This window comes from Pan paniscus, chromosome 14, assembly GCF_029289425.2.
Source record: "Pan paniscus chromosome 14, NHGRI_mPanPan1-v2.0_pri, whole genome shotgun sequence".
Lineage (NCBI taxonomy): Eukaryota > Metazoa > Chordata > Mammalia > Primates > Hominidae > Pan > Pan paniscus.
Genome location: NC_073263.2, coordinates 114681970 through 114696687, shown reverse-complemented (window position 1 = coordinate 114696687; position 14718 = coordinate 114681970). Strand labels below are relative to the sequence as shown.

The 14718-nt window shown below is 43.4% G+C and overlaps 1 protein-coding gene across 1 annotated transcript in view; it reads left to right on the top strand.

The window, feature by feature from the left end:
- PCID2 (PCI domain containing 2) overlaps positions 1-14718 on the top strand; it is a 31065-nt gene extending 16347 nt beyond the window's left edge. Inside the window, 8 exon segments of the mRNA XM_063595987.1 lie at positions 1094-1197; positions 6754-6829; positions 7826-7967; positions 11093-11193; positions 12091-12164; positions 12280-12405; positions 13234-13357; positions 14035-14718. Of these exon segments, the coding sequence (XP_063452057.1) occupies positions 1094-1197; positions 6754-6829; positions 7826-7967; positions 11093-11193; positions 12091-12164; positions 12280-12405; positions 13234-13357; positions 14035-14124 (837 nt within the window). The 3' untranslated portion in view covers positions 14125-14718.

The window sequence follows — 14718 nt, the reverse complement described above, 5'->3', positions numbered from 1 at the left end:
CTGGTCTCAAACTCCTGGGCTCAAGTGATTCTCCCACCTCAGCCTCCCGAAAGTGCTGGGATTACAGGTGTGAACCACTGTGCTTGGCTCATCGAGGACATTTTTTAAAGGAAACTAATTTTACTGGTTTGTTGATTGATTGATTGATTGCAGAGTGTCTGGTGTTTAAGAACGTGGTGATTACTTGCGTAGTTTGGTGCCGGTGGGAGCACTCCAGCATTTTACCTATTGCTGTTTTTGCACCATCAGTGCAAACGTTAATACAGTAAAAAAAGACCATAATGGCTTAGTGTTGTTGTGAATATAGTTTGAGCTGTGGGTCATCTGCAAGCCTGTTGCAGGCCTCGGGTTTGTGGAGAACACAAGTGGCAGAAACAGACTCTTCCTTCTTTAACCAAGGCCATCCTCCCAAATGCGAGGGAAAAGTCAAACTCAGTGATGACTTTAATATTTGTTCAACGTTTTTATTTCAAGTGTTTTGACTAGCCAACTTCAGGGACTGAAGTAAGAGAGAGCTTAGTTGCTTAGGAACATATGCAGTGCAGGTTTGAAAAATTGGTGACTGACTTAACTTGAAATAATTGAAGAAAGATTTGGTTTGTGAAATAATTGGAGTAATACAGACTTCTCAATTTTTAAAAATATTATAGTACATGCTAGCTGATTTCTCCAGGATCTTTCGGGACTTTGAGTCTTAATTGTACCCATTTTTTGCTTCAAGAAATAAATGTTTTGGCTGGGCACAATGGGTCATGCCTGTAATCCCAACACTTCCGGAGGCCAGGATGGGAGGATTACTTGGAGTCAGAAGTTCAGGACCAGCCAGAGCAACAAAGTGAGACCCTGTCTCTACAAAAAAAAAAAGAAAAAAATATTAAAATAAATTAAAAAAAAACAAAACCCAAAACTAGCCAGGCATGGTAGTACCTGGTTCCATGGTTCCAGCTCCTCAGGAGGCTGAGATGGGAAGATCAGTGGAGCCCAGGAGGTTGAGGCTGCAGTGAGGTGTGATTGTGCCACTGCAGTCCAGCCTGGACGACACAGCAAGATCTTGCTTCGGAAAAATGAAATAAAGGTTCTTATATTTTATTAGGCAGATCAACAGTTGGTAAAGAGAGGAAAAAGCAAAGCTGGGGACATGCTGGAAAAAGCAGCAGAGTTACTGATGGGCTGTTTCCGGGTCTGTGCCAGCGACACGTGAGTAAGGCCTTGACGACCGACCACCAGACGCTGTTGGTGGTGTTTTCATCGCAGCGTTCACCCTTTCTGGCCTGTGTTTATTGTTGACACGTATTTCATTTCTACCCATGCTATAATCCCACAACCATCGTTATTTTTGCTTTAAAAAGTTGATTGTTTTGTAAAGGAAATAAGAGCTGAGGGAAAAAAGAGTCTTCATTTGCCCACCTTTGACCATGCCTAGAGCTCCTCTCTGCAGGAACCAGTTTCCGTCTAGTGCCATTTCCCTTTCCTGAGGCACTTTCTTCCACATTTGCGTTTGGTGAGGGTCTGAGGGCAGTGAATCTTTTAAGCTTTCATTTTTCTGAAACTCTCGTTATTTTTTTTAAGAAATGTTCTCTCTTTGCCAGTGAGGAAGCAGCACTGATCACCTTCATTTTTAAGGCTCCATTTGCTACATGGAGTCTCGTGGGTTGACAGTTTTTTCCTTTTGGCACTTTAAAAATGTCATTCCATCTGGTTTCCTTTGCTTCTGATGAGTCCTTGCCATCGTTCCCTGTATAGAATGGGTCTTTTTCCTCTGGCTATGATTTTCTCTTTATCATTGGCATTCAGTAATTTGGCTCTGATGTGCATAGTTGGTTTTTTTTTTTTCTTTAATTTCTCCTGTTTAGGGTTCATTGGGCTTCCTGTATTTGTAAGTTGATGTTTTTAAAAATTTAATGTTTTACATTCTTGAACTACTTTTGGCCCCATTTTTTCTCTTCTCTTTCTGGGATTTCAACTGCATGTGTGTGAAATGCATGATATTATCCCTCACAGGCCGCTGTTAGTCTTTGTTTATTTTTTAATCTTTTTTTTTTTTTGAGACAGACTCTTGCTCTGTCGCCCAGGCTGGAGTGCAGTGGTGCCATCTCAGCTCACTGCAACCTCCGCCTCCTGGGTTCAAGCCATTCTCCTGTCTCAGCCTCCTGAATAGCTGGGATTACAGGCACATGCCACCACGTCCGGCTAATTTTTGTATTTTTAGTAGAGATGGGGTTTCACCATGTTGGCCAGGCTTGTCTTGAATTTCTGACCTCAAGTGATCCACCCTCCTCGGCCTCCCAAAGTGCTGGGATTATAGGCGTGAGCCACTGCACCTGGCCTCAATCCTTTTTTTTTTTTTTCCTCTCCTTCATTTTAGGTAATTTGTATTGAACTGCTTACAAGTTGACTGATCTTTTCTGCCATTATTTATTTTTAAATTCTCAACTTTCCGTCTGATTCTGCTTTAGAATTTCCATTTTTTCTTCTAAAACTCCCATCTCTTCACCAATTATATAATCACATTTATTTATGAGATTTAGGAAATTTTAAAGCAAAGAAAGATTATCAAAGGTATCCATATATAAATAAACAAAAAACTATTGTTCCCAGAGAGTAGTTGTTTTAGTCCTCTTGTGTTGCTATAAAGGAATACCTGAGGCTGGGGAATGTAAGAAAAGGGGAATACCTGAGGCTGGGGAATGTAAGAAAAGAGGGGAATACCTGAGGCTGGGGAATGTAAGAAAAGAGGTTTATTTGGCTCACAGTTCTGCAGGTTGCACAAGAAGCATGGTGCTCGTATCTGCTTCTGGTGAGGCCTCAGGCTGCTTCCACTCATGCTGAAAGACGAAGAGCAGCCCACTACATGGCAAGAGAGGAGGCAGGAGATAGAAGGGGAGGCGCCAGGCTCTTCCACAACCAGCTGTCTGGGAACGCTCACAGGAGCTCAGAGCGAGAACTCATTCATTATGGCAAGGACAGCACCAAGCCATTCATGAGGGGTCCACCCCCATGACCCAAAAACCTCCCATTAGGTTCCTCCTCCAACAACGGGGATCAGGTTTTAACATGAGGCTTGATGTGGCCAAAAAACCACATCCAAACCATAGCAGTAGCCCAGCTTCTCTTTTCACTCATTGTGTTTGTTGCCAATAAACTCCGTAGCCTCAAAAGATGGGAACTTTTCCTTTTGGGTGTTGTAGATCCCATCCATGAAACTGAAAGTAAGTGTTGAGCAGAGCAAGCTGTATGTAAAGGCCAAGGAATGAAGAAGCAGGAGTGTGGCTCACAAATCAACTTCTCTACTCCTGAGGGGTGAGGGGATTGAAATAGAGGGTTTCTTGAATGAAGGGGTTGGACATTGAAAGCAAGGGGAAGAATATTCATGGCTTTTCTGGAAATGGATGGTGAACTTCTGGGAGCTGAAGCACTGCCATCTTTTTGTCCTTTTATGGCATCTTCCCGTCATTGTCATGGTGATTGTCAGCCGCTGTGGCACTGGTGGGAGTGTCACGGAGCATGAAAATGAGGTTGTAATGAAGTTGGAGGCCCCGCAAAGGCCAGGTGGACTTCCACTTAGCATCCTGCTGGTCTTAGCTGGTTTAACCAAGAGGGAAGCCTCTGACCTCAGGCATCCTATTGCTGAAGATAAGCAGAGTTTGAGTTGTGCAACTGTTCAGCCAAGCCTACAAGATGTATAGTGCTGTGGGGGTAACATGGCCTCCCTACCCAGCCTCGCTTCAGAACTTTCGTACCAAGGCTGGACTGTAGAAAAGTCCTTCCTATGCCATGGCACTTTCCCACTGAGGCCTCCCATGGGTGCCGTTTCCTTTGCTGGAAGGTTCTCCTCGACTCCTGGCAGTCTATACTCATTTAAAGGTTTCCGCCTTCTCTAAAGCCTCTCGCTGCTGGACTTCACGGTGGATCAGATTTCCCTTTTATAAACATTCATAGCAGACTGTACATTTCTTTCACTGCGTTCACCAAACGATTTGATGGCGAAGTGCGTGAGGGCGTGGGCCTTCTCCATCACTAGCGTTCCTTGCACCCCAGGAGCTCAATCCGTGTTTCCTAAATGAATACTTGACATTTTGCTTGATCGTATATTCTTGCACAGCAGTGATCTTCACGACCTTTGATTAGGCAGTGGCTTCTCAGATACGACAACAAAAGCATAAGCAACCAAAGGAAAAAATAAATTGGACTTCACCAAAATTAAAAACTTTAGACTTCAAAGGACATTCTCAAAAAAGTAAAAAACAACCATAACCTAGCAAATAATAACATCTGATAAGGGCCTGATATCCAGAATATATAAAGAATTATTACAACTCAACAGTGAAAAGACAATCCAATTCAAATTCTTTAAAATGTTTAAAGAATTTGAAAAATCTTCCAAACAAAATACACAAGTGGCCAGTAAGTGCATGAAAAGATGCTCAACGTCATTAATCACCAGTGACTTAGTCACCAATGACTAATGCATCAGTCACTTGAAATGCAAATCAGAACCTCTGAGAGCTGCCAGGCCACACCCAGTGGGATGACTGTAATCAGAAAGACGGGCAGCGCCAGTGAGGATGCGGGGAGACTGGAGCCTCGTACACATTGCCAGGGGAACAAAAACAGTGCAGCTGCTGTGCAGAAACGGGAAGACAGTTCCTCAAAGATGGACGTAGGGCTACCATGTGACCCAGCATTTCCACCCTGAGGGGACACTCAGAAGACAGAGGCAGATCCCCAGTGACATCTCTTTCCCGTTGGGGTTTGCTTTTGTCACGTAGTCTCCAATAGAGGTCATCATTCCTGGTGCCAGACCAGCTACGATATTACCATACGTGTAGCGTTTTACGTGAGTTACGGAGTACTTGTGTGTTTTGTTTGTTTTTTCCATAGCTCTTTGAAGTCATAGAACAGTATTATTATTTGTCTCCGTTTTCAGATGAGGAAAACGAGACCTTGAGAGACTTTTGTTTGAGGTCATGCCCGTAGGGAATGATAAAAGTCATAGACCTGCTTAGAGCAGCTCACAGGCAGTTATAAAACAGGGTTTGATATTTTAAAATTGTATTTTTACATTATTTTAAGTGTTTCTATATGGACACATTTTGGTCTTTAAGAGTAATTTTATGTTCTGTGGCTTGTAAACCACCTGCTTGTTTTCTGTACTGGGCACTTTTGTATTTTTGTGCCTTGACTTTGAGTGATTTTATCATTTTGTTATCACCACGGAGCGTACTTCGTAAACCAAGATGGTGTGGCCTACTACACATCCCCGCTGTGTGGCGCAGCCTGTGGGTCCTAGGCTGCGAGGAGCAAGAGCTGCACTAAATGCTGTAGGCAACTGAAACACAGTGGGAATTATTTGTGTGTCTAAACAGATCTAAACACAGAAAAGATGCAGTAAAAATACAGTGTGAGACTCTGTAGGCCCCCATCTCACATGTGGTCAAGTGTGAGACTCTGTAGGCCCCCATCTCACATGTGGTCAAGTGTGAGACTCTGTAGGCCCCCATCTCACATGTGGTCAGGTGTGAGACTCTGTAGGGCCCCATCTCACATGTGGTCAAGTGTGAGACTCTGTAGGGCCCCATCTCACATGTGGTCAAGTGTGAGACTCTGTAGGGCCCCATCTCACATGTGGTCATCTGTAGTTGACCGAAATGTTGTGTAACATGTGACTGTTTCCAGGCACACCCTCCCCTAGGTGCTTCAGTTTCTGTTTTTTCAGTCTTTTGAGGTAAAATTTGCATGCAGTGAACTACCTACAGTATTATCTGTCTGCTTGCTGCTGAGGTATAGGACATGATTGCCACCCCAGAAACTTCCCTCATCCCTCATGTGGGGCAGGCCCTTTCTGCTGTCTGGATTTGTTCCACTGTGGGTCGCTTCCTGCCTGTCCCCGGAAACTTCCCTCATCCCTCATGTGGGGCAGGCCCTTTCTGCTGTCTGGATTTGTTCCACTGTGGGTCGCTTCCTGCCTGTCCCCGGAAACTTCCCTCATCCCTCATGTGGGGCAGGCCCTTTCTGCTGTCTGGATTTGTTCCACTGTGGGTCGCTTCCTGCCTGTCCCCGGAAACTTCCCTCATCCCTCATGTGGGGCAGGCCCTTTCTGCTGTCTGGATTTGTTCCACTGTGGGTTGCTTCCTGCCTGTCGGTGACTTCATGTAAATGGACGACCACAGTGTGTACTTTTTGTGTCTGCCTTGGTGGGACTCATCCTCTTTGTGTGTTTTACTGGTTTGTTTTGTCGTACTGATGAGAAGTATTTTTCCATTTTTCTTTTCTTCTTTTGTTTTTGTTTTTTGAGACGGAGTCACGCTGTGTCACCCAGGCTGAAGTGCATTGGCCCGGGTTCGAGTGATTCTCCTGCCTCAGCCTCCTGAGTGGCTGGGATTACAGGCACACACCACCATGCCCTATTTTTCCATTTTTCAAAAACGGTTTATAACAATTAACTTTTACACATTGTTGCTGCAAATGAGGCAGTTTTTAGCTGGTGCCGCGGAGGAAGGATGTTACTCAAGTAGTTAATTGGGATTTTCCTGGTTTGTTTTCTCTTTTATTTTTACCCATCAGGTAAGACATCTTTTTTCATAATGTTATTTTGTTTGATGAATATGACTTGATATGAATAAGTTGATATGAATATGACTTGAGCTTTGGGACTTTACCTCAAGATACTAATTTGTTTAGGCAGTTTATTTTCTGATTTATAAATAAAATTTTTATTTCCTATGTAACTTAAAAAAAATTATTTCCCCATAGCCGTGCTGGTATAGAGGACTCTAAGAAGTGGGGCATGCTGTTTCTGGTGAACCAGCTGTTTAAAATCTACTTCAAGGTGCGCTTCTGTTTGAATCCTTTCTGTCTTTACAATTTTCGATTCTCCTGGGCTTCCCACATATCATATATATCAGCTAGCCTCCCTGGCGTTGCTTGTGAAATGATCATAACCGTATTCCTAGTCCTAATAGCGAACATTTGTTGAATGCCTGCTAGGTGCAAGGCACTATTCTGAATGCTTTACAAATGTCTTCCTGTTGACAATCAGCCCTCTGAGGTTAGCGCTCCCAGCCCCAGAGGAAACGAAGGCCCCTGTGTGTGAAGCAGCTGGCCCAGTGTGGTGGAATTGGGCTTTCAGTGCAGGCGGTTTCACTCCAGAGCCTTTTGTCTTCTGTGGTCATAATTAACTATGGAAAAGCAGGCACATAGATGGATAGGTGGATAAAGAAACCATTGCCACATAAAGTCAGTCAGGTGAAGAGCAGCCCATCATGTGTCAGCAGCTGGGACTTGTGCCTTCTGTCCAGCGCCTTCCACTCCTGTAGAGCACCCCACCTTCCTGCCGGTGCTGCGTAAGCACAGGCTCCTGCAGGATTGTGTCCCCTGGAACAGCTTCCCAGAGCGTCCACTAGCACGGGCTCCTGCAGGGCTGCGCCCCCTGGAATGGCTTCCCAGAACCTCCACAAGCATAGGCTCCTGCACGGCTGCGCCCCCTGGAACGGCTTCCCAGAGCCTCCACTAGCACGGGCTCCTGCAGGGCTGCGCCCCCTGGAACGGCTTCCCACTGCAGGGCTGCGCCCCCTGGAACAGCTTCCCAGAGCCTCCACTAGCATGGGCTCCTGCATGGCTGCGCCCCCTGGAACGGCTTTGCAGAGCCTCCCAGGGTGAATGCCATCCATGCTGGCTGCTCTCTGTTTTGGTTTTATTATATAAATAATTTTTATGATATAATAGGTTTTGTAATTTGCATTTTAAGGAGACATGCTTAGTAATTTGTTTTGCCACCTGTTTTTGTTGTTTTTAAATATTTTAAATGGATTGTTATTCATTATAGATCAACAAACTCCATTTATGTAAACCCCTAATTAGAGCAATTGACAGCTCAAACCTGAAAGACGATTACAGCACTGCACAGAGAGTAACATACAAATACTACGTTGGACGCAAGGCTATGTTTGACAGCGATTTTAAGCAAGGTATGTTGCTAATCTTTTTTTCCCAGTATTTTAAATAAGACATTGCATTCTGAACAACTTTGAATAATATAGTTTCAGAGAACACAATTACTGTATTTTATTTTTAAATGTGGACCAAGTTATATATACATATTTGACACTAAAGCTGATTAAAGGGAAATTATATTGAAGATTCTTAATCCACACTGGGTCTCTGAAGTGCATGCTGGAGTCTCACAGGCATTACAGACATCGTTTCTGAGTTCACTGAGCATGACTGTTCTCAGAATAGAATGTAAATCATTGTTTTCTTTATTTGCTTTTTGACCCTGTAATAGATGCTGGTTATGTTGACATAGGAAATGGAGATTAGGACAACATTTAGTTCAGCGACTGACTTCATGACCTACAAATCCCGCATGGAGATGACTTAGAAGCAGGGGATATGCCCTTGGACCTGGTGTCAGAGCTCTCGTTTAAACAGCCTCGTGCAGTGTGTCGCTACCACAGAGCTCCTGTTTAAACAGCCTCGCACGGCGTGTCGCTGCCACACCTGACACTATTGTATTAGTTTACGTTGGTAACTTTCTCAAGAACAGGAAACTAGTCTTTTCTTCTTTTTGTAATTTTTATCGGCTGTCACGGCATCATTCTTGGTGATCTCTTCTCTTGTGCTCAAACCAGACTTTAAACTCTTCTTCAGCTGTTTGTGGAGCACACAGTCCCAAGTACATGAAGCAACATAACTTTAGGCAATGCAAGATAAATAATAGCCCTTTCATAAGGACGCTCTGGCTTTTTATTCTATAGGCTTGTATAGACCATTTCCTTTCACAGTTTTTACTCTGTGGGCTTGTATGGACTGACTGTTCATTTCCTTTCAGTTTTTAGTAGATCTAGGGCTTTTAAAGAAGGGCTTTTCTTATCTGTCTCTTTTTTTTTCTCTTAATATGAAGCATAAAGGTAGAGAAGCTTTTAAATTCTATCCTATTGGATTTTATTAAGATACTGATTTTTTTTCTTCTGAGGATTCAGTAAGTGGTATTTTTGAATACCTAACATAGCCAGAAATTATTATTAATATTGATGCGACATAGTCATAGTTTCTGACATCTTTAGGCTAAAAAGTTTGTTTAAGTCTGTATCATCCAACCCTTTCGCTTGACTGTAAAAGAAATAGGAAGCCAATGAGAGTGTGATGCTCTGAGATTACTGAGTGATTCTGTGTCCCCAAAAAGCCAGCGCTGGCCATAGATCTTCTGCCTTGTAGCTCGCAGAGATTTTGTTTTCCATTTTACTGCTAGGAATTCCTAGAGCCCTGATTGTATTTAAGTGGATAAAATGTCTGCAGAGATTGTGGTGATTTTCTTTCCTGTGATTTTATATTATTTATGTAAGAAAGAGTATTTGGAGTATCTCAGTTGTTGTATGTATACTTTCATTAATTTATTAATTTCAGAGATTATACCCCCTAGAGATTTTTGACTCCAACCGAAATATATTATTTGATGCAAAATGACTTAGGTTCCCTCAAAGACAGCAGAAAAATCTCAGCTTGCATTAACTATTAGAAAATGGATTTTTTGGCCGGGTGCGGTGGCTCACGCCTGTAATCCCAGCATTTTGGGAGGCTGAGGTGGGTGGATCACAAGGTCAGGAGATCGAGACCACGGTGAAACCCCGTCTCTACTAAAAATACAAAAAATTAGCCGGGCACGGTGGTGGGTGCCTGTAGTCCCAGCTACTTGGGAGGCTGAGGCAGGAGAATGACGTGAACCCGGGAGGCGGAGCTTGCAGTGAGCTGAGATCGCGCCACTGCACTCCAGCTTGGCGACAGAGCGAGACTCCATCTCAAAAAAAAAAAGAAAAAGAAAAAATGCATTTTTTGTACATCCAGGAGAATTTGAGATTACCTTGGGCAGTAGCAAAGGTACACTTTTTAGAGGCTAGTTTGCAAAAGTCAAACTGGCAGCTGGTGGGATATTGCAGACTCTCAGTGAATCCTTGTTCCTTGGTCTCAGCCCCACAGGGCTCCTCGTGGGTCATGGCTTTGTGGTTTGGAAGAGACACTGGCCCCACAGCATTCACGCTCACTGTGCAAGACTGGATGTTTTTTGTGCCAATGTGGCCACATAGTTTAGGAGCAGAGGCAGTGTGTGGTCTCAGTGTGGGTTCCCTAGGCCTCGACCCAGACCCCAGGGCCTGCTGCTTCTGGTGACCCATTCTGCATAAGGGAGGGCCTCTGCAGCTCCGAGCATCTCTGTTCTCTTATATTTGGGACTTAATATCACTGTTCAGGAAGAACTTACATAAACAGGAACATCTCACTTTCCTAATTCTTGACCCAAACTCAGCCTTAGCGAAGCCTCTTCTCTTCACCTAGGGAGAATGTGGAATCATTGTCCAGAAACCCCTGACCCTTCAGCTTTCCAGCCTCAGGACAAGGCTCAGCTCCTGCCTGCCTGTTCTGAGAGTTCCTTGTTAGCATGGGCTGAACTCTTTGCAGGCCTGTCGTGCAGTTTGTAGGATTAATCTTGACAAATAGAATTACTTTTGTATTTTGAAATCTATTAAATTCAAATCTGTTTTTTAATATTGCTCTCAGGACAGAATTAATATGTTGTGTGTTAGTAATAATAAGTTAATTTTTTAAAGCATGTGGTCATTTAAAATGGAAGATATATGATCACTAATTATATGTTAAGCTGGAGGATGGTGTTTTACTAAGTCATTTTCATTGTTTAATTATGGGTGATTAAAATGTATTGTGGAGGTACATTTTTAAATATGTCTTTATATTTTTCATGAATGTAGAAATCATCTGAGCAGGGTCAGACTTTTAAAATGTTATCATAATGGCTTGCCAGATGACCTTAGGCAAATCAGAATCTCTGTGAAAGTTATTTTCTTCAGTTTTCCTCTGTTAAGTAGGACTTCCCAGGCAGTTCCTGTTGAATTTGGGGGTATGGATTTTACTTAAGGAAAGTCATTGATCACAGAAATGAAACTGGGATGATATTTTTTGAGATAATAAAGGGAGGGGGCTTTTGCCTTTTAAATCAGGAGATAGTGGTAGAAAATGGAGCAGGAAGGGGCCTGAAGCAGGTGCGTTGGTCTCACGCGTGCTGGCTCTGCCTTCTTTGCAGCTGAGGAGTACCTGTCATTTGCCTTTGAGCATTGTCACCGTTCTAGTCAGAAGAACAAAAGGATGATTCTGATCTATTTGCTTCCAGTAAAAATGCTATTGGTGAGTGATTGTTACTCCATGTTTATAGATCCTGGTGCTTTCACAAAGTTGACAGCTGATAGGTTTTTTTAAAACCTAGCAGACAGTCTGTAGTTGATCACAGCCTGAGCTGTGTATGAGCACACCCCAAAATAAAGAAGGAGCATGCATTGTGTGTGGCCCAAACACAGAGCTTCATGCCTTACGCCTCCAGGTCCTTCTAGAAAAGCTCTCCCTGTGTCTTGTTTCCCTTAAAAGTATTTAACTCAAGAGTTTAACGTTCATGTGACAAAATAAGTACGTATCATTTGTATTCCTCCCTTAAAACCTAAGTTAAAAGCAGTGGATTCACCAAGAAAGAAAAATGTCATTTCACCCTCTCTGTGGGTATTTCATTTAGTTACTAAAATGTATTTTTGATACTTGAAATAACTGGTAAGTTAATTGACTAATGAGAAAAGCATTGCACACAGGTGGCTAAAGCTTCTGTAGCTCTGAATGGATTGTGATGGAGAAGCGCTGCTGTGGCCTTGCCCTCCTCACTTCTCACCCCATTTAACTGACAGCCAGTTTCAAATGCTTAGCTGATTCTTCTGGAAGCTACTTCCGTTGCCTACATCTCATGCTTATACTAGCATTTCTTCAGTTATCACTCTCCTGTTATAGAAATTCAAAGAAATGTGAGAAGGTCAAGATCAAGGTCACGTGTCATGGAATGACAAAAGTGTGTTGTACCCAGGTGTTCTGATTTCTAGACCTGTGTTGTTTTCCTAGTGTACTATGATGTGTTTAATCCATGGACATTCTAAGAAACTCAGGTTGCAATTTTCTTAAAACTTAATTCCTTGATATGAATATTTATCAAGGACAATTTTGTCAAAAATGAAAGCATTTTCATTCTGGAAAATTGACTCTTAGGGTCACATGCCCACTGTGGAGCTCCTGAAAAAGTATCACCTGATGCAGTTTGCGGAAGTAACCAGAGCTGTGAGGTAGAGTATGCCATCCTTCCTGTTTGGGGTTTTAAAAATGCAAGCCTGATGAGAGTTGACGTGCACGCTGTGTGAGAAACTCACCCTCCTTCTGATGCGCCTCCCCCCTCACCAGCGAGGGCAACCTGCTGCTGCTGCACGAGGCGCTGGCGAAGCACGAGGCCTTCTTCATTCGCTGCGGAATCTTCCTCATCCTGGAGAAGCTGAAGATCATCACCTACAGGAACCTCTTTAAGAAAGTGTAAGCGTTTCCCCGGCACATTGGGCTCCCAGTGTGGCTCTCGGCAGAGCAGTCAGACATCCAGGGCTGTTGCAGGCTAAGAGAGCAGGCCACCGTGTGGGTGGGGTCGTTATCTTCCTTCCATTGTGTGGGATAAAATGAAGCCTCCGCCCACTGCCTCCTGGGGACCCTGCGCTTTGACACGTGAGTAGCACAAGCTGTGCCGGGACTTGTTGGGGAGGTAAGCAGGTTCTATGTGAGAAGACAACTTGAGAACATCAGCCCTGAGAGCCGCGGTACCACATTTCATCAGAGCACACAGGACTCACCACTCACTCCCCTCCCTTAGTGCTGACCAAGTAGCCCTCCCAGCCACTCCTGCCTGTCACAAAGGCAGATGCAGAGATCGTCATTCCTTTCCTCACACGTCTTCTGAGGCCTCGTCCCAGCAGGATCTCAGTTCAGTAAACTTCAGGCAAAGGCCAACTTTGTATAGAGCTGTGGGTAGCACGTCACAAGCAGTAGGGACCCTGTTTCGCTGAGTCTGTGAGACACAGCCCATTGTCAGGTGCTTCCTGATTTCAGGGAGATTAAAATGTGAAAAAAAAAACCGAACCTTAATGAAATACTTAGAAAATAATTAAAAATTGTATTTGTACTAGTGACTTTTTAAAGATTGAAAAGTCAAATTAGATTTAATAGCTCTGAGAGTGTAGTTTAGAGTTTATCTAATAGGTGGGAATTTTTTTACTCCTTTAGAACACCGGCTTATTAAGAGGTGCCTTTTCTTGGCTGTGGAGTATTGCATCCTGTCGGTAACCACAGTGCCCTGCTCCTCCCCTCTTCCAGGTATTTGTTACTGAAAACACACCAGCTGTCTCTGGATGCTTTTCTGGTTGCCTTGAAGTTCATGCAGGTGGAGGACGTGGACATTGACGAAGTTCAGTGTATTCTGGCTAACTTGATATACATGGTGTGTGAGTCCTGGTTTTAATTTAAGCAGCTACTCACAGCAAGATTCAGCCCAGAATTTGAAGCTTCAGTGTGGTGATGTTAAAATTGTTAAAAGGCCTTTTGCTTTTTTTTTGATAGAACTAATTTTAGCCCAGGAAATACCATTCACCAGGGCCTTAGGAGCACGAGGGGACGGATACTCTTGTATGTTTGCATATTCTTTACTGGCGGTACATCCCTCGGTATCTGTCGATTCTCCGATCCCCCTCGGATACCAAAATCCACAGGTGCTTCAGTCACTGATAGGACGTAGTATTTGCATATGAGCTATGCACGTCCTGCTGTATACTTTAAATTATCTCTAGGTTACTTAAAATACTCAGTGCACTGTAGATAGCTGTTGTACTGTATTGTTTAGGGAATCACGGCAAGGGAAGAGCATCTGTACATGTTCATCACAGATGCATTTTTTTTCCCAAATATTTTCAGTCCACAGTTGGTTAGATTCATGGATATGAAACCCACCGTGGATATAGAGGGTTGATTGTATTTATTTTTACTCATTGTCTTCCCGCTGAACTGAACTGTGCCGCTCTTGGGGAAGAATGCTAATGCCAAATTAATTAGATCACCCAGCATCTTTGACATGACTCAGATCCAAAAATGTAAACGCATTCCTCCCTTTCTGTCCCGCAGGGACACGTCAAAGGCTACATATCGCATCAGCATCAGAAGCTGGTGGTCAGCAAGCAGAACCCATTTCCTCCCCTGTCCACGGTGTGTTGAAAAAGTACACGGAGCCCCGAGGACGAGTGAGCAGTTGTTTCTTTCCACTTTGGTTGTGCTGATGAGACCGGTCCGGTACTGCAACAAGGCTCCCTGAAGCCGGAACTCTTGGAGGCGCTTTTCCCAGGGATGCTGAGGCTGAGATTTTCAGCACACCTGAGTTAATCTCCTTCATTTGTAACTAATTTCAGCCTGATGAAAACCTGGAATTCCTTTTTCACAAACTCGGCTGGTTCTGGAGTCTTTGTGAGACTTCTTTGAAGGAGGCTTTCTTTGCGTGAAGGCCGCTCCGGCTCACTTTTCCTAAGTGTGGTTCCTGAAGGCTGTCTTTGTAACTTTTTGTAGTTCTTTGTGTAAAAAGGGTATTCTGAATTTATACACATGGCATGTTCTTCATTATATCTTCCAGGATACATCTATTTTTATATATTAAATTTGAATGTGTTATCAAAATGCTTGGTTAACTTAAGGCACCTTTTTAAAAGCAGAATTTAATTTGATTTAAGTTTTCCAGATTTTATAGCTTGCCTGTATGGATGCTCCTCAATTTTTGATGGGGTTACATCCCAATAAACTTATTTTATTTGCCTTTGC